The 21759-nt window shown below is 29.8% G+C and overlaps 1 protein-coding gene across 1 annotated transcript in view; it reads left to right on the forward strand.

Moving 5' to 3' along the window:
• LOC119686102 (acetylcholine receptor subunit alpha-like 1) overlaps window positions 1–21759 on the forward strand; it is a 49152-nt gene that overhangs the window by 19580 nt on the left and 7813 nt on the right. The window contains exons 3-6 of the mRNA XM_038100567.1: window positions 4375–4555; window positions 13230–13690; window positions 15519–15733; window positions 19203–19468. Of these exons, the coding sequence (XP_037956495.1) occupies window positions 4375–4555; window positions 13230–13690; window positions 15519–15733; window positions 19203–19468 (1123 nt within the window). The remainder of the gene's footprint in view (window positions 1–4374; window positions 4556–13229; window positions 13691–15518; window positions 15734–19202; window positions 19469–21759) is intronic.

Genomic DNA, 21759 nt, shown 5'->3' on the forward strand with positions numbered 1-21759 from the left:
AAATGGCTATTGGGGAGGAAAATGTTTTTCCAAAACAACAATCAACATGCCAGCAGCACTTTGTTGAGCTGGAGATGCTAGTTACTTGTGTTTATAACAAAATTATTTTATTTTTTTATATATAATAATTTAGTGGTCAACTAAGCTGTTTCGATACAATAACAATATGATATACAGAAGTATATCAAGAAGTAAATTATATACTCTACACCAAGATGTGGTGAGTTCTGTATAAACACACATATCTGCTATACCTAAATACTCGTTTATTAAAGTTTAAATATACTTATAAAAACTTTATAGAACCAATAAAACGATAATTAGGTTAAGTCATTTCTTCTCATATTTTTTTCATTTTCATTCTATTATATATTTTTAGATATAATTTTTTTACAATATTATTTTTTTGTGTTCTTATACAAGTACACACATTTATCTGTTTTATATGAAATAAGTTTGTGTGGCATAAAAAAAAGTCCAAATAATAAGCAACAAACTTAAAGCGAATGTCTAGATACTTATTCGAATATATAAAGATACATTAAAAGATAATGACGAAGAATAGCAGATAATTGAATAAGAGGACAACGCAGATAATAAAATTGTCAACAGAATTCATTTAATTAAAGGAAACAAAGCGCAAAGTACTTCTGAGAATACCAAAATTTATCGTAAATCAGTTAATTTCATGCCACAAAAATACACAAAATTTTTCTCTTCTCCTTCTCCGACTACTAATTTAATACCATTAAACACAAATGCGAAGAGCAGGGTATGTGGTTTTGGTTTTGGATAATGGCTCAAATTTAGATGCTATTAAGTTGAAGTGCCAATTTGTGATTTATTCGAGAAAAATATAAAAGCTTTAAATTATAATTTATAGAAATATTATTTTTGGTTTTTTGGCAAGTTAAAGAAAGTCGCTATCCTTTTAACTCATCATAACTAATAAATAATAAATTTTACACTTATCAAAATATTAATATTTCTCGATCAAAAATATTATTAAAAATTACTTTTAAACTATATTTATTTATAATTTAATTGTTATTTATCAATTCATTTTTGATTTATACTTCCTCGATTTAAATGCTGTTCAAATAGAATTATTCGTTTATTCGTTTCATTTATTCGCTTTCATTTCTCATTTACTTACTTTTTGCAGTATTACTGCTATTAGATGGCACTTTGACTAATGCAACACACCAGTGGTATCCAACTTTTTTTTTGACCAAAGACTGCTATGATAATTTTGTTTTTCGTAGGGATCAGAAAGTTTAAGAATAATAAACTCTATGATTATTTTAATACGCTTTGCTATATGCATCTCTTGTATAATATATAATAAAATGAATAAGTGCATAGGTACATTACATAGGCTATAAAATATGTATATAATTACTTGGAAATTTTTTGTGTTTATTTTCTAATCAGGGAGATCTCAGTGGACCATACCTGTTAAATTTGATTCACGAACCATTTTTAATCATCTCCAAAACCACCGGATGGCAACCACTGCTCTACACGATCTGTGCTAAATTCAAAAAGACCATAAGGGCATTTTATATTAAAAAATCGGATGAGTCTGTTTATTATTATTACAAAAATCAGTTATTATTATTTCAAAATTATTTAAAAGTAATGATCTATTTGTTACAATTAATATTTGAAAACAAGAAGCCAAACTAAAATATTATTATATCGATATTATTTAAAAAATTGTTGTGTAATATTAAAATTTCAAAAATGAATACTGCAAGTTTTTTTAAAATTTTAAAATTTTAAAATTGCGAAAATGAATACTGCAAGTTTTTTTAAATCAATTTCTTCAACATTTTCTGTCAATAACAATCCTGCTCTCCATAGCGTTGTAATTTACCTTTCACGAATTCTAATTTTGGTCCTTCCCAATACATCCAATGACAAATGTACGCCATTTTGGTATAGCGTTAAATCCGCTAAAAGTTCAAATAACGAGTTTGCATTTTTGGTATCTTCTCAAATTCGAATCGAGTTAACAAAAACTCCATTAAACGATTTTTTTTTTTTGAAAGCTATCCAGAATTCAATTCAAATTCTTGTAAGATGCGCCGACTCAAGTCGAATTCGTCAAAGCTTTGAACCGCGGGTTTGCTCCTTTGATATCAGCTTCTTTATACTTCTTTGGAAAAGTAAATATTTAAGATATAAAATTTTATTTAAATTTTAATTGTAGATTGTGTTTTATCTATGTAAATTTTTTTTAACTAAAGTCACAGAATTAATATATTATAACTAATTTCTGTCCGTGGAAATGGCGTAGTTGACAAAATGTTTACTTTGCATTAGTGGGTCGTGGCTACCAGCCTAGATTTTAAAATATATTCTAATTTTATTTAGAATTTAAATACCAATTCTTATGTAATAATACATCAAAATTTTTATTTTAAATCAAAATGTATTTTATTTTAATACTTTTGAAAATAAAATTTTTTTAGTGTAGAAATAATGTTTCACCAGCTATTCGCCAAACCAATTCGCTGTTGAAATGGAATTTTTCAAAGAAAACAAGGTATTCTTAAAATCAAACTTCGCCGTGGCAAATTTGACTCGAAATTTCATAAAAGAAATTAAAATTAAATTTTAAATTAAAACTTCAAACCTTCGAAATATGCAACAATAAACACATTTGAAGTTAGACTTTCGATATTCGAATAGAGTTCGAACCAAAGTAGAATTCTTTGTCTCGAATTTAAAAAAATTGAGTTTCTGTAGTATGTATCTGCAGTGCGTATTTGTTAAAGTAGTTTAACGTGATTTGTGAGATTTAACACCGGTCAAGGTTAGCTTTACTATATATTAGATGTACCGGTATGAAATGAGCGTTTTTTGGTGAAAATAAAACACTAATTATTAATAGGAAAGTAAAAAACATTTTATTCAAAGTATTGGCCATTGCTTTCTACATATTTTGACCACCTTTCTGGCAATTTGTGGATACCACGCCAAAAAAAAATTGTTCGTCTTTTAAAGCAAACCAACCAGACACCCAATTTTCGACCTCCTCGTAGGAATCAATGTGCTGCTCAGCCAATGCGTGTCCCATCGATGAAAACAAATGGTAGTCGGATGGGGTGGGGTAGCAGCTCCCAGCCAAGTGTTTTGATTGCATCCTGAACTCGTTTTGCTTTGTGTGCAGGTGCATTGTCATGGAGCAGAATTACCTTGCCGTGTCTTCTGGCCCATTCTGGTCGTTTCTCGATCAATGCATAGCGACCAGCATTGACGGTTTCACCAGGTTTTAGGAGCTCGTGGTACACCACACCTTTCTGGTCCCACCAAACACACAGCATTGTCTTCTTGCCGAATCGATCTGGTTTTGCAGTCGATGTTGATGGTTGTCCCGGGTTAACCCATGATTTTTTCCGTTTAGGATTCTTAAAATAAATCCATTTTTCATCGCCAGTAACAATCCGATGCAAAACCGATTATCTTTCGTGTCTTTGAAGCAAAATTTCACAAGTGTTTTTTCGGTTTTTCATCTGCCATTCATTCAATTCATGTGGCACCCATTTTCCACACTTTTGGATCTTTCCCATAGCTTTTAAACGGTCAGAAATTGTTTGTTGTGCAACATTTAATATTTCTGCCATTTGCTTTTGACCCAAAGTGTCATCTCCATCCAATATCGTTTGCAATTCGGCGTCTTCAAACTGTTTTGGCGGTCTTCCACGTTCTTCATTTCTCAGATCAAAATCATTATTTCTGAACCGTTGAAACCATCTTCTGATAGAGCATGATCACCATATGCCTCGACAAGCATTCGATGCGACTCTGCACCACTTTTCTTCAAATGAAAACAAAAAATTAATGCTTTCCGCAAATGTTGTCTGTTCAATGACTTGATGTATACTAAATATATTTCACACATGTCATAGCAAACAAACAAAAAGAAATAAAGGCTCGTTCACAACAAATGGTCCCTGTCGGAACATTTGTATCTTTACGCTCACTTCATACCGGTACACCTGGTATAGTATTATATATGTGAATTAAATTGAACATTGACTGCTTGCGTGAAAGTAATGAGTGAGATTGGAGTTTCCGCAAGTAACTTAATTAGTGTATTGAATCATATTCTGATTTTTTGCAATGAATTTATATATATTTAAATTTAAATAAATTAATTACACTTCAAATTATTATTTATTTTTTGCTTTTTTTAATTAAATATTATTTATTTATTTTTCATTGACACTTTTCCAAACTTTAAAATTACTTTAAGAATATTTACCTTCAATAAAATTGAGTCGAAATCATTAAAGTACATTATTTTAAAAATATATTTAATTATATTTTCGCAATATTTCATTTAATGTTTTTACCTCTTTTCAGCGCTGATGGCAATTACGAAGTGACAATAATGACAAAAGCAATTTTGCATCACACCGGGAAAGTGGTGTGGAAGCCACCCGCCATTTACAAGTCCTTTTGCGAAATTGATGTCGAATATTTTCCGTTCGATGAGCAGACATGTTTTATGAAATTCGGTTCATGGACGTATGATGGTTACATGGTGAGTGTGAGGAATTTAAATTGCTTTACTTGCCATTTGCTTACTACAATAATCGCACACAATTAAAATGCCAAAAATATTTCAAAATACAAAATAAAATAAAATTATTACCGAAATATTATTGTAAAAACGCAAAAAAATGGAATAATCGAGAAATGTTAGAAATTCATTGCCAGGACAGATAACGGCTGAAATGTTATAGTGTGAAGTATATTTGTGTTATTATTGAAAGCACAATCCATTAAATCCCTGTGTTGCTGTCAATTTCTATAATGAAATTTGTTTTCATTTCTCGCGTCTTCGCCAAGAACAAAGCAAGGATAACATTTGTTAAAAAGGATATCAATGTTGACGCCATATTGATAAAAGTGTTCTCAAAACGCAATAAAACATTTAAAAAGCAACAATAAAATAGAAATGATGGCAATGATGTTGCTCTCGCTTCTGTTGCTGTTGTTGTTGCTGCTGTTGTTGCTGCTGTTGTTAAGTTCCATTCCAATATTTTATTTACTTTTGTTTAAATTTATGATATTTGTGCATTTTACACGTATTTTGTGTGATAAATTATGAAACACATGAATAAAGTTAAACATGTGTGCTCCCATTTGTTCATTGTTGAAAGCTGATACAGGCAACGCACGATAATAAATGCATTAGTAATTATTAAATTTTGGGTTTTTTTAAAATTCAAATATAAACTTAAGCCTAGTACTAACCTTTTCACACGTAAAATCAAGATAACACTTCATATATAAGAAATTATTTTCCAATGTCCAAATTTTAGATCAAAAAATAATCAAGAAATAATGTCTAAATTTTGTGGAAAATATTTTTTTTTAATGGAGTTTTATATCAATTTTTCATTTCAAATGAATGCAAGCACTAGACTTTAATATATATAATATATTAAATAATATAAATAATAATATAATATAAATAATTATATAGAAAGATTTGGAACGGCATAATTCTATGAAATAAAAATAAAATTTTGTTGTTAAAATTCACTATTGTTCAAACTATTTTTTTTCTAAAAATAGTTTATTTCATCCATTAAATGAAGTATAAATAATTATGTATGAAAAAATGGTTTACAAATATCTAAAAACTATTCATATGTTTTTTATAATTTTATCAACTAAATTTATCCCTAAACTCATTCCTTTGAAGTATACAAAACAGCAACATTGGCCCGCACCCGTGACACAATAAAATATTGTTGACTTATGACTTACAGCCGTAAGCGTAACTAATATGAACATAAAGAATGGGTGGCAACCTTTTAAAAAGGTGTACAAATAATATTTATATTATAAATTATTATAAAATAGCTCCACCAAGTGGTTGTAAAATTAAAGTATATATCCGAATGTTCATAGAGTCTTTTTTTTAACGTGATTACACGCCAATAAGATTTAACATTTTCAACAGATGTATTAGTATAATTTAACGCCCCACTTGAAATTTCAAGAAATTCCTCTATGCGTTTAGAAAAAGTTTCCTCCTTGGAAAGGATCGAGGCTTTGTTCTTCAGGGCACAGCATCTGATTGTAAAATATTTAAGAAATTTAATTAATTGAAATTTATTGTGTGTACGTTAAATATGAAAAAAGCATTCATATATTTTCTTTTGAATACTTTAAAGAATAATGTAATCGAGAAAATATCAGTCTTTTATTAAAACTTTTTTAATTTATTGTTTTAATGACCAAATATTTTTAATAATAATTTTATTTTCTTATGGGCTAATTGGTCAATAGTCAAATAATAAACTATTAAAACAAAATTTATTTGTTTTTAAAAGATTTTATATTAACCGATATTTCAACTATAATCTGTAGGCATCATCATGATCGGTTAAAATAAAATCTTTTCAAAACAAATAAAAATTTTTTAAAAAGATTATTATCTAACTATTGACCAAAAAGCCCGTAAAAAAACAAAATTATTATAAATCTAAATCAAAAACAGTTTAGTTTTTAACCATTCTTTTGTTTTATTAATATTAGTAACTAAATATACAAAATCTTAATTATTTTTATTATTTACACAATGTTAAATACATTATCTTTACAATCCATTAAACTTTACATCTCCATCATTTACAAAGTCTGAAATATATCTATTAAATTAGATATTATTATTGCACTATTACACTATTGTTACACTATTAAAATTAGTCTAACATACAAATTCTCAAAACCTCATCGGTCATCAAAACCTAGGAATTTCCATTCCTTATGTTGTTATTAAAAAAAGGCTTATAAATCAATTTCATCTACCTTAGAGATAATGCGGTCAAAACCCGGTAAGCTTGAATAAAATTAACCCACTTAACCTTTTCAACAATAAAAGAGAAAAAAAATAACTTACTCTTCTTACATTTTTTTTTATATAAATATGTAAAAAGTGTGATAGACAGTATTGATATTATCGAGCGCGTACTGTTAACATATAAAGTTGCTAGTTCATTATCGCCGGAAAACAGCTTGTCAGACACGAACACATGTACGCAAACTTAATAAAAATAAAACAAAAGCGTTGCCATAACACGAAATATTATATTGACTGACAAATAAATAAAATGGCGATCTATGTGTCAGTGAGCAAGCACAACAACTGTTGCTCAACAATATTCATATTGCAAAAACAAAACAAAAAAAAATACATATATATATAAAGTAAAATGGAATTGAAAAATGACGAAATCAAAAATTTAACAATCCCCCTTCCCCCGCTCGTACCAATCAAAGATAGAAAAGTGTTGCTACGCGGTGCAGAGTTCAAACAAAACAAAAAATCAAGTTAAAAATTATTTTCATTATGCTTTTGTCAGCTTTATCGCACGCCCATTTATTTTCGCAAAACATTATTGATGAGTACGCATAACAGTACATTATGCTTCATTGATTTCTGGCAAACAGCCACACTTGTATACGCACACAAACACACACACCTACAAATACAAATTACATACAAGGATAAATATGCGCTTGAAAGCACCTACAATGTGTAATGTTAGTTTGAGATAAGCGTGTCAAAGCATATGCACGCGCAGTTGATAACACAGAAACACAAGCAAATGTACACACACACACATGCACACAATACTACGGTGCCTTTGGTATGTGTATGTAAAAGCTCATATATTTGCCAATCAAAATTTGTACAATTCAATTGCTAGATGTACCATACCACCTTTCTTTCAAACAACAACAACCATTGTGCACCTTAAATAAATGAACTTGGAAATATAAAATAAATGAAAGGGAATTGTTAGGTTGACACAACATCAACAGCAGCAGCAGCGGAAGTACAAATAAATGCCAGGTAATATATAGCTTGTAATCTAAAGCTACATGGTTCCATAGAAAAACATACGTACACATGTGCCAACGCTAAATTATCTCTTGTCTTAGTAATGGGGGTATCTGAAGTGCTTTGCTCTGCTCTGCTCTGCTCTGCTCGTACGTCACAGATGCCAATGTCAAAAATTTGTCAACGTTCAATTTCAAAGCATTTTTGATTTTGTTGAAAATTCATTTGAAATCCACAAATGTTGGATAAAATAAATTTATTGCTATCCATGTTGTTGTAGTTGTTGTTATTGTTGTTGTTATATTCACTCTTCAGCAATTTTCCTATTGCGGGTGAATTGTCACAGAAATGAGCTCTCAGTCTCACAGTCTCACAGGCTCACAAATCAATTTTAATAGCAAATTGATTTGCTACGATTTGAAATATAAATACCAACGCTTAAAAATTTGTTTTAAAAGAATTTATTTATTTTTTTTTTTTTCATTTTTACGAAATTTTCAATATATCAACTGAATTTTAGAGTTCAGAAAGTTTAGCAGCTGCTAAAAAAATAAAAGAAAATTTTAAGCATAAATCAAACTAAAAAATAATAAATTACCAATTTGCCAAGCGTAGATTGTCGAAAATTGAAATTTTATTGCAAGTGGAAATGTTAGTAAAAGCTACTAGGAATCAAAAGATAGATTTGAGTTCTGTTTGATTATTTCCAGAAATTAATAAAATTTTCTAAAGAAAAATTGTTCTGTTTTCAGATATTGATAAATTGTTTGTTAGTATTACATGCTTGAGAAATCAATTTTTAAGTGGTTCTCATAAATTGACTCGAATTTGATTTACTACGAACAAACACAAAAAAAAAATTAAATTATAAATGTTGAAGCATCAATTTTGTAATATAAGAGTTATCAAAATAATGAGGGGAAAAAATAATTTGAAATACTATAGCTTAAATGGACCACAACTTTCCAGGATGCTGTGTTTTTTTTTCTATTTGAAATTGGTTTTTATCAAACCAATAGCAAAAGTTTTAGAAAATGGTTTATTTTTATAAAAAAAATTTATAATTTTCGTCTCAAATAGTCTCGAACGAAATAGTCTCGAAACTCTAGCTCTTAGGGCCATGTTATATACTGAAAATGCATATTATGTAGAGTGTCACATCAGTATTGCCAATTTTGTATTTTTACTACTTTTTGATACTTTTTAATTGTGCCTAAATTTAAAAGGACTTACTTTCAATTTGCCACCAAAAAAAAACCAGCAAGGAAAAAATCATGGGCCCTGTAAAAATGTTAATTAATTATTATATTATCTTATAATAATTGTTAACAGTACGTACAAAATTATACGCCTTTCCTTAAAGGCGGAAAATGTAATAATTAGATTATTAACCGTTTATAAAATAGACTGTATTGCTTCCTGACATTTTATTTTTCAAAACGTATTAAAATTCTATTATAATTATTCTACTATAAATTCTATTATAAAATAGAATGTATTGCTTACAGACATTTTTTCTCTAAAACGTACTGACATTGGGTAAATTTGCTCCTAAAAGACACAAATTCTTAAATTTATTACTAAACAACACTGTTTTGCTTTAGTGCCGAGGCATAAATATGCCGGCTCTCATGCCGGAATTTGAATCAACCTATTGTTTTTTCTCTCAATCTCAATTTTATAATATAATTTACATTGAAAACAACAACAATTTTATTCATGCCGTGCGACAATATATGGTCTGCACCCTGCATAAATGTGGAGCTAGAAGACAGTAAAGTTTAACAAAATCATCTCCAAAGCACACAAAGAGTTCTAAACACATCTCGTTCAAATTGATTTTTCCGCTTTTCGACAAAAGACCGCTCAACATCGACGGCTAATATAACAGTCTCAGACCTCATGTCTTCATGTCGTCATAGCAAGCTGCGCATATGTATATATTTATATATGCATTTATAGTAAATTTTACTTTTATATTATCTTTAAATTAAATAATTTATATATTGGCAATATGTTCAACAGGGCACCATTTTTTTTCGTTTATTTGAGCTATTAAAAACAATTCAAGCTTTCCTTTAAATATTGATTAACTTTTCGACTCATGCAATGCATTACCTTATGTTCTTCTTTGATAATCATCACATTAATAATTTTCAAAGTGATCAGTTGAGCATACATTTATTCTTTAAAGTGATACTTAACTTAAATTGACGAATAGCTTTCGTCGCAAGTGTAGTTTTATTTACCTAAAACCATAGAGTTTGCCAACGTACTTGCTATGATTCAGGATAAGTTAGATTAGATTGAGGTGTTCAATAAGCACTTGTGGTTTTTGATTGTTTGTTGTGACGTTATTTAGTAAAACGGTATTTAGTGTCGCGATATTTCAAGTGGCAATATTTAATGTGGCACTATTTAGTACGACAAAATTTAGTATAATGATATTTAGTGTGACGATATGACGTACGCATACTCATACAAACATTTTAGAAATAAAATCAACTATATTTAGACGTTATTTAGACGCAGTGCTATTTCCAGTTCAAAAGTTATACCCACTGCAGTTTCAACGGACAGCTATGTATTTTGTATTGCCTAGCACTTCAGATAACATGCGCTTTATTAACAGTATTTTTATATAAGGGTATATAAGTATTTAAATATCCTTAAGTTCTTCTATTTTAGATTAACTCTTTTTACCATATCTACGTAAAGAGGAACTTAACTAAACGCATATCAATTTGAAATTATCTCCTCTTAATACAAGTGACTTTGGCTTATTATGCAGCCATTATGTAGCCACTTTTTCTGCTCTACTTAATATGCAATTTAAATAATTAATTAGCTTATTTCCTCTAAACTCATTTAGAATTCTAAAAACTATTTTACTAATATTTCACCTGGCTCATAAAACTATTATTCACACAACTTCCTTTTTTAAGTATTCATAAGTTTATAATTTATGTTACTGCAAGTGTAAAAATATTTTATTTTCCCTTTTTAGTATTTTATTCGTTTTTCCGTACTGTACTTATTAAAATCTCTCATAATACATAGCCGCTGTTTAACACAGCCACTGAGCACAGCCACTGAGCACAGCTGCATTAAAGTAACAAGCCCGCACTTTGCCATATTCTGGGTACAGTGCACACACTTTACACAACTTTACTCAACAAGAAAAGCTCAACCAAATCCACAAACCCATATTATCACAGGCATCCCTCCCCCACAAAGAACGCAACACAGTGGTCAGTTGCGTTGCTAGATGAAAAGTGCTTGTGAATAATGATTATCGTCAGAGTAAAAATTATCGCCATGTCATAATTTTCATACGTTGAGTATACGCTATGGCGTACCATTTTATTGCAGTTTTAACAGCACAATAGCGCAAATATATCAACACACAAGCGAACTTTTACACACACACACACACACAAGCATACTTACCATTGGTTTGGATCCTTCTACCAAAATGTTCAAATAAAGTTTGTGTTGGTTGAACGTAGTATATTGCTCCGTCACCCTCGACGGTGTCGTCATCGTTGTTGTTGGTTGTTAATTTTAATGATTCGGCCATGCAGTTGAAATTTGATTGCAAGGCTTTATCGCTGCCACTCTGGTGTCGTTGTGCTCTGCCTTTGTTGCTGGAGTTATTATGGCTTATGTGTGTTTAAAATTTATGCTGTCTTTGGTATTGTTTTCGTTGAAACGCAACAAGTTTGATGACGCGCAAAATGACCGATGGCACATTAAAATGCTATGCTAGACGTGCTCACACAAGCCCAACAAAAACAAACCAAAGCAATAAAAACCATTATAACATGATATATATAAAGTGTTCCACGTATGTGTGTGTGATTGTGTTCGTCCTCATATTGATGGCTGTTGCACTGTACAGTCAACCATAAAAAATATAAGTATTCGTAAATTTGATTTACTTGAGTTGCAAGACTGTTGGCGATGCTTAATGATGAAGTTGTGCTTCTACGACGCTGTAATGAAATCACTCGATATCGTAAGAAATGTTTTAGGGTCAAGAAATGAGTTATAATGGACACTTATTTTGAACTTAAATAAATTCAAAGATTCACAGAATGTGCAAGTTCTATTTATGAACTCTAATAACAAGAAAAAGCTGCAAGATTACTTAAGGACATTACAAAGAATATTTCAAGAAATTTTATATAAGAAACTTATTATTCTCTATTATAATATTAAATTTTCTACTAGATATCTCCAATGAACATATATATATATAGAACAGTTTCTGTTTATGTTTTGAACTAGATATCTAACATTCATGACATAATTATTACAGATGTCCTGATTGTTTTCTCATTCTGTTGGATGACTTATGGTATTATGTAGACAAAACAGAGGTACTTTGATCAGGTACTAATCTGATGGAGCACAAACAAGTGAATACAAAGACTAGACCCGCCTTATTACAGTAGAACAGTAAACTACTCAATGAGAAACATGCATCATCATCTGGCAAAAAATATTATATTCAGTTTATGAACAATACTGTTTAAATTATTCAAAATATCATATATATTTTTGTAATTGACCGACGCAAGTGCTCAGAAATAAACAGTTTTACTCTGGATTGAAATTGTCCACTTGAAATATAATACTTCATTGTAAATTTAATAGATATTTGATGAATTCAACGCTTCTATATACAATAGCAAGAAACTTTTTAAAGCTATCAATGGTAACCAAAAAGAGTTGCTATTGACCAAGAAATATACAACACTATTCATCAAATAGTGTTTAATTTTCCTTAAGAAACAATTAAAAGGCTTGCTGAAACTATAAGAATTTCTCTTAATAATATTTGGAAAAATTTTTATCAAGATTGAAACTTATACGAAAATTTTCTCCGGAGTCGTCAATTTGCATTTGTTGACCTTATTTAAACGGTTTAACCAAATTTTATGGATTTTTCACGCATATGCCTTATTGTTGAACCAAATATTGAAGGCATTTTAACAAAAGAAATGAAAGGTCTTAGAAGCAAAGACTATGTTGATAGCCGGTAAAGTTATCGCTGCTTTATTGTTGGACGGGAATGTCATATTGCTGATTAGATCCTCAACGTATGTTTGATTTTTTTTTCGATTAGCAACCTTTTATTCTATTCCATTCTATTATATTATTCTGATTGCTTTTGAAACTATTTAGCATTATATCGCCTTTCCATAGAATTGTTTCGCAATCTTCTCTCGAGCTTTTGCATTAAATTATATTAAACTGTGATCTGAAAGTATATTATCAAGCTCAATTTTTATTACCTATATATATATTATGAAAATTATTTTATTTAATTTATTTTTTTTTTCCTTTGCAGGTTGATCTGCGCCATTTAAAACAAACTGCCGATTCGGATAACATCGAAGTTGGCATCGACCTACAAGATTATTATATATCCGTAGAATGGGATATAATGCGAGTGCCCGCTGTACGTAATGAGAAATTTTACAGTTGTTGCGAGGAACCATATTTAGATATTGTTTTTAATTTAACATTACGACGCAAGACCCTTTTCTATACTGTCAATCTGATCATTCCATGCGTGGGTATTTCATTCTTATCGGTTTTGGTATTTTATCTGCCAAGCGATTCAGGTGAAAAAATTTCACTCTGTATAAGTATTTTGCTATCGTTGACTGTGTTTTTTCTGCTGCTCGCCGAAATTATACCGCCGACATCACTAACGGTACCGCTGCTAGGAAAATACCTGCTATTTACTATGATGCTGGTTACGCTGTCAGTTGTTGTGACGATTGCGGTGCTGAATGTAAATTTTAGGTAAGTCCACTTTTTTATAAATAACTTTATAAATTTTTCAAAAATTATTAATAAAAATTATTAACAAAATTGGTATAGTAGATAATCGGAAAAGTATCAAGTATCAAAATTTAACACAAATTTTATTCGACTATGTTTAGAGAAATAATAGTGAATACAAAGCGTCCGATAGTGACGCTTTATGTATGTCCAAAGTCCAAATTAAGGATATGGTTTGTTAAATCATACCGACACAGTGTTTCCTTGTCCAATATATATACAGAATATCTTTGTCGAATATTTCTTCACTTAGCAAACATACATATTCTGTTTGATATCGAGACCATTTCTTAAGATCAAAAATGTAGAAGCAAAACTCTTCCTATAATATTTTTCAGTTACCATTTTCTAAAACATTTTTGTGGGATGACATTATCAAACCTAAACTGTACTGATTTTCTGGAGATGGTTTGCTTATGGCATATTTTTTTTTTGTACTTATCAGAATTTCTTAAATTCACCAATAAGCAAAAGATATTGTATGTGAAAGTAAAACCAAACAGTGATTATCTTATCCAAACTAGATGAATATCTATTCAAGAAATTAAATAGCGCACTATAAAACTTCTATGTGTTATTACAAATAACTTCTTTGTGACCTTAAATTAGATTAGATTTTAATCGGGTTGAGAACTTTACACCACGTCACTGCGTCCTTTAATGATTATTGTGACAAACCCACTTTAGTTCCATAGACGAAGTAGCAGTTAAAAATGTCATTATGTCCTTTGGAGAGATGTTGCCTAATGCAGTTGTAAGTGGATAGACAGTTGATAAGTACCGAAGTCTGAGTCTGGCGAGACCACACAGTGACACAGTGTTGTTTCTTGTTCTTCGTAACAATGTCTCCAGTAATACCTATGTTCCATATACGTTTTTTTACTCCGCAATGTAACAAGTCGAATATATTTTCTATTCAGTAATAAAAGCTCCCTAGTTCTGGCTTTGTGCAGAACAAAATTGTCAACAGACCAATTAAAATCAGTGTGATTACCATTATCACACAAGTCCCTTTATATCATTATTAATTTATGACTTTTGAGTACTCGAGCTGTAACTAATTTTTGACTATTATGATGATAATCATTTGAACAATAGTTTCTTCACACAAACTGTTCTTTTTAGCTTAGGGCAATCTCTTAAATCGTTCTATTTTCCAGTCATGACTTTTGTGTATTCTAGTTGTAACTAATTTTTGACTACTATGATGATAATCATTTCAACAATAGTTTCTTCACACAAACTGTTCTTTTTAGCTTAGGGCAATCTCTTAAATCGTTCTATTTTTCAGTCATGACTTTTGTGTATTCTAGTTGTAACTAATTTTTGACTACTATGATGATAATCATTTCAACAGTAGTTTCTTAATACAAACTGTTCCCTTTAGCTTAGGGCAATCCCTCAAATCGTCCTATTTTCCAGTCACGCAATAGGGATGATAATTCAAAACCTCCTTTAAGAAGCAATTTAAATAACTTAAAGCTTTTGCCTGACATTTTGAATGGTAATATTTTTAACTAATGCCAGTTCTATGGAAGTTGTAATGATACCGCCCCCTTACAACGACCACGTTTATTAGCTTAGAGCTATTCCGTACATTTTAAAATATTTCCATTTTAAAATTTTTGTAATATATTAAAAAATTAAATAAAAGTGAATTTAAAGTTTAAAAAACAAATTTAACCTTATATAAAATAATTAAGCTCTAATTAAGTTTTTCCTTCATTTTATATGATTTTAAGATGCTAATTGTTTATCTTGTGTTATTATTCACCGTTAACGTTTTTAGATCTCCTGTGACGCATAAAATGGCACCGTGGGTGCAGCGTCTTTTTATACAAATTCTGCCGAAACTGTTATGCATCGAACGACCAAAGAAGGACGATGGCAGCGAGGAAGAGCAGCCGCCTGAGGTGCTGACAGATGTTTTTCATCTGCCGCCTGACGTAGATAAATTTGTGAATTACGACACGAAACGTTTTAGCGGCGATTATGGAATACCGGGTGAGTTCTCGCAAACACCATTTTTTTCTCCTAATTTCAGAATCGTTTATTTATGAATCTGCTTAGAAACTTCATATAAAGCAATTTATTTTTATGCTAAAATTTTAATAAAAACTTTTCGATTTAACATTTTAATCAAGATTTGCATTAAAAGAGATTTCGTTTCAAATTCCTCAAAGCTATGTAAATTTGCAGTAATTTCTCTCAATGACTTTCCAGTGCTACACAATGAAGTATTGCAAAACTTTGTCAGTGCTGCCAACTTAATTCAACTAAAAGACTTGTTAAAATTTATGCTTACAAGCAAGTAGCAGTTCCAAAAGAAAAAAATTAAACTATATATAATGAAAATAAAAAATTTGAAAAATATAGCTAGTAGTGGAAGGAAAACTTTTACAAAAAAAACAAAAACAACAAAAAAATGTGAAAAAAATCTCAATTTACGGAGTTGCAAAGAAAGCAGGAAAGTCCAATAGGAACAACGAAGAATTATTAAAGTAGACGGATTTTTGATTTTGCAAAGTAGATAAAGCGTAGATGTGTAAAACGAGAAGAAAAAAATTTTCAAAATTTCAACTTTTAAATGGGCGTTTGGGTGTTTCCGAAGACGCTGCCAACATTTGACTTTAAATAACGGTGCAGCGAAACTCTTGAAAAGTTACTGGCATTCGAGTTTGCGTTCGTGCACAATTAAAGCACTAGAAAAGATAAAAGATGAATGAGTTTCTTCTGCAAATGTCTTAGTCCTTAGTCCTTTTTCTTTCTTTCTTGCAGTTAACTTTTGTTGCAATCAAAGTTATGCCCTAATGCAACTGATGCTGTGTTAAGTTGCTATTAACAAGTGTAATCTGAAGCGTCAGTATCTTGTTAAGTTGAGAGCTTTCCTTTTGAATTACGCAACACCGCCTGTGGAGATCAAAATAAAAATATTGGATTTGAAAAAAATTAACATAATTTTTTTTACACTTTACGCACTAATTAATCTTTAACGTTATAGTTTTTACAACAAAAATTTACATTTCATACACAAATAATTCAAAGTTACAAATTTTGAAAGCGTGAAATTATTAAACGGAAGTATTTAACTCATTCCTTAAAACTTCAAAATTAAAAATAACTTAAAAATTTAAATAATGTACAAAAATTTAAATAAAACAAAGATAATATGACTTACAAAATCAGTTCAGCTATTATTACACAATATATCTTCTTGCAAAATTTGTTCAGAACCATAAAAGAAATGTATCATAAGGAATGAATGTATTTGTATTATGCTTACAATAACATAGGCATATAGACAGAACAATCAGTTGAATTTTAGTATTAAAAGAGGTAAAGATATATATATATATATAAATTAATAACGTATAAATTAATATATTTAATATATGCATATAAATTCATCTACTAGGTTCCATTATGTAGCGAAGAATCATAAATTTATACTTCAGACACATCCTAAAATTATCCTAACCAGTTGAATTTTGGTATTGAAAAGGGTAAAAACGAGTATATAGATATATATATAAATAACAAATTCATATTTTAGATTTTATTATGTAGCCAAGATTCATGTATCTATACTTCAGACATCCTAAAATTATTATAATTGTAAAAATGGTAAGACGTATATTTGAAACCTCAATTATCTTATATGACATAATAGAAAGTCAGTTGCCGTCTATTATATCTCTAATACTTCCTTTTTAACTTCCCATATAGACGACACAGCAATGTAGTCATCAGTTATTTAAAGTAAATACCTTTAGGTTACAATAAAACCTACTATTTCTCAAGAAAAGGTTGTATAATTCAATACAAATTCAAATTAAATTCAATATAACTGCGAGATAAAAATATCCATTCCGCATGGAACTTTTAAGTTTAGTGGTGATCCGTGAAAGTCTTCTAAATTTAAAAATATCTTATATGAAGAGGTTATATATTCTCTCATAAAATATAAATATGTTTTATTTCAATATCCTTTATATTCTTTTATAAAGAGAGGTTTGGTAAACAGACTAAAACTCCGGCACCATCTGGTCACTTGACCAAAAATGTGTATCTGGTACCACGGGGATCAGTGCAGGCAGCTTCAGCTATCCTAACCAATTGAGTTGCGTTTTTACACCGGGTTCTATGAACCAAAGATCAACCGAGGTTGCATGGACCTCACTCCTTACCAAGGGGGGAAGTGCTTTAAATAACATTTTTTTCTAAATTTTACAAAATTAATTACTTATCAGCTTCTGTCTCAAGTTCTAAATAAATCTCCAATAGTACTGTTCGCTCATATATTTCAAAAATGTATTTAGAAGCATCATATACAGTAAAGAAACTCTTAATTTTTTATAACTAGCTAAATTTTTATTTATTATCTTATTTAAGACATTAGCATGGCCCATTAGTATGTGATGAACATTACATTCCAAACAGTTCATAGTTGAATTTTTTTTATTTTTGGAACACTTGAACATTTACGCAGAAAAGATTTAGTTGTCTTTTTTTATTCTTCCTTGCCACGTATTCTGTAATTCTAGTTTAATTATTATGTTGAAGCTGTTTTGAGCTAGTGCACTTAAGAACTTTTACTCTTTCTTAACTCGAGGTATTTTCAAACCCCCTCTTTACACCTTGACTAGATTATTGTTTATCACTTCATAAGACTAAGCATTAATTGACCTCAGATCTGCATACCACACCGAGAAGCCTGTAACCATTTTGAGATTTGATAACGCGGTGTTGGTATGTCTGTCAGTTTTCGCAAATAATTTCAGGGCTCTGTCCTTTATGTATTTTTTGATGGGATCAAGCTTGATGTCCCTGAGGATGTCATTCATTCTAGTTAAAAGAAATACGTATTTTTACAATAAATACGTATTTATTGGTATTTATTGATCAATAAATAAGTTTCGCTGCATCCCCCCAACTCTACTCGGACAATTTTCTTTACAATAGATTGTGGTCATATTATTGATCATATTATTTTATATTTATTGGTTTCCAGTATGAAGTTCCGCTAGTCCAAGAAAATGATTTAAGATATTCTTTTGGTTGTTTCTTAATAAAATCAGTATTTGTTCTTTATGACAAGAAATCTTTTACGAATAGAAGAGTTACTTTCTTTTGTAATGCCATTTTCAAATGCAATACAATTTTCTGATTTTTAATCAAGTCCATCAGTATGCTTTTGGAAAAATCTGTTGGTGGAACTGTCCGAATAGAAATCTTGAACTGCAAGTGTCAGGAATTAAACCGTCTTAGCTGTCAAAACTCTAGTAAAGCAGGAATTTCTCAACATTTGTTTTTAAAAGTTTGTCCGAAAAATGTTCTATTGCTCCAAAGCTCGTGTGCCATAACATTGAAAATTGAAAAAGAGTTGACGTAAAACTTTTTTCTTCTTCTTTTAGTTATTATAATCAAAATAATAATGAATAATCAATGCATAAATCACGTTTCATCCTTTTAGCTTTACCTGCGCATCGTTTTGATCTGGCCGCAGCAGGGGGCGTAGCGCCCTGCTTTGGTGATCCACCCCTGCCCTCAGCACTGCCACTACCTGGAGCAGACGATGACCTATTTAGTCCATCGGGCAATGGCGATTTAAGTCCAGGCTGTTGCCAAGCAGATCTAAGTCCCACATTTGATAAGCCGTATATGCGCGAAATGGAGAAGACAATAGAAGGATCAAGATTTATAGCGCAACATGTGAAAAATAAAGATAAATTTGAAAGTGTAAGTATTTTATTTGAATTTGTATTAATACATTTTTATTTAGTAGAAAAAATATTGCACATATTTTCAAACTTTATTTATAAAAAAATCCAAAATTAACATGTTCGTTTGTTAACACTTTATTCAATACTATTATATTTATTTCACTTCGGATGCTTTAAATGATTGAATTTAGGTAAAATTTAGATTAATTTCATGTATTCAATCAAACAAAATTCAAAAAAAGCAAAAAAATAAATTAGAAAAACAAACTGATAAAAAAAATTCCTCAGGCATCGAAGACATTCATCATCTGTCAGTGCTGCCAACTACATTCTATTCTATTTTTTCCTCTGCAAATACACTTGATAACCCGCATTAACTGCTGGTGCATGGCCTGATTATGCCAACTCTTACATTTTCCAACATATTTTTAAGTAAGTGGTTGTGTACTTATATATGAGCATTTGGGTGCACTTATATATATACCCATATTAGTGCGGGCCTGTATGTATGTATGTAAAATTGGTTCTAATCAAGGTGCAAAAATCAAAAAGTGCATTGTGGCATAAAAAATAAAAGTGAATTTATTGAACCAGCAAATGAAGATCAAAAGAGCGTAAAACTGTATGGTTCCAAGTGGTTCAAATTGTGAGTTCCCATATCAATGTCATAAAGCTACGGTATAATGAGGCTCATCAACCTTTTTCCTGCTTCCAATCGATGACAGCAAAAAATATTTTGGAAAATCTACTGATTGTATGCTGCCACTTTTTTCTCCTTCTTTGGTTTTTACTTTAATGCAAATAAAGTTAATTTTTGATATTCACATTAATTTGCAAATGTTAAGTGGCAGCTCTTGAAATATTTTTAGTTCATAATTTAGAGATTGATTTTAAATCCTCTTAAAATACAAGTAGTTTAGTTGTATGAGCGCATGAATATGTCCTTCGACTGCTTCAGGAGTAAAGGTTTCTAGTTCATTACTATCAATAATGATTAATTTGTCAAGTAATCTACAAATACTCATTTTCATTTTGTTTTTTCATTTAAATTAATTAATTTTTAGTATTTATAATTATTATATTTCAAATTGTACACTATACAACAAAAAACATGTCTCAAAAAAATCATTGGACATATTTAAGAAGTGATGCCAATTTGTTTTAACCAGACTTAATGCTGTTTTTTACAACTCTGAAAGAAAAAAAATACGGCTTTATAACATGTATTGTAAATTTATTATCCACATAACATATGTGTGTGTATAAATATATTTGTGGATTTTTTTTAATATTTTGTGGGTAGGAAACGCAAAAACCAGGTTACATTTTACAGTGAAATTTGTAAAACGGTTGTTCTTGTTATTCCTTCTACTCGCTGTTATTTAAGCAAAATAATACGAAGAACTTCGTCAGTATGTGGCGTCAAAATGTTATATGTTCTCTGTATAGAATCTCCTGTTTTTGTTATTTTTATTTCTTCTTTCTTTCTCCTTATTGGTAGCGTTATTGATAGGCGTTGGAGTCAATGGAACCCATTTTTTAATTCAATTTTTTACAATGAATAATCTTCTGCAAAAGTTGAATAAATTTCCGTGTTAATTTTTTAGGCGTTTTAAAGACGCCTAGTAGAGTATTTAGAAAAACAAACAATCGTTAAATAAATCTCATCAACTCAAATTTTAGATCAAATTAACTGGATAATGAAAACTGAATTTACATTATTTACTAAAGTATATATAATATATTTTATTATCTGATAGAATTACTTTAGTAAATATCGTGGAAAATATTCATTTATATCAACATATTATACATATTATATATACATATATTGAAATATATGTGAGTTGAAACAAACTTAAAGTAAAATATTGTTTCCATGGTTTGGTTAAAATAGCAAGGTTTGAATATATGAATATTTCCCGAATACTTCCACTAAATATTATTCTTGTACTGGAAAAAGGACTAGAAGAGGGTATATCTTAACAAAAAATTTCTTTTAGCAAAAAAATTACAAAACTATGCCAAAAGCAGTAAACACAATATTTACTGGAAGCTCTGTTATCTTGGAGGCGAAACTTATTGAAGCAAGACTTATTGAAGCAAGACTCATCCACTGAAAAAACATGTCTCTGATTATTAAAGCCTAAAGCAACTAAATGAAAATTGATGGTTAAGTAAGAACAACTTTATAATCTGCTCTCTATGCAACTTAAATTAAGTACAAAATATTAATTTAAAGTAAATTGATTTCAATTTTATACTCTAACAAATTATATATTTTTTACATACATTTTTTATTAACCG

Source organism: Teleopsis dalmanni, chromosome 2 (assembly GCF_002237135.1).
Source record: "Teleopsis dalmanni isolate 2A chromosome 2, ASM223713v2, whole genome shotgun sequence".
In the NCBI taxonomy this organism is placed as follows: domain Eukaryota; kingdom Metazoa; phylum Arthropoda; class Insecta; order Diptera; family Diopsidae; genus Teleopsis; species Teleopsis dalmanni.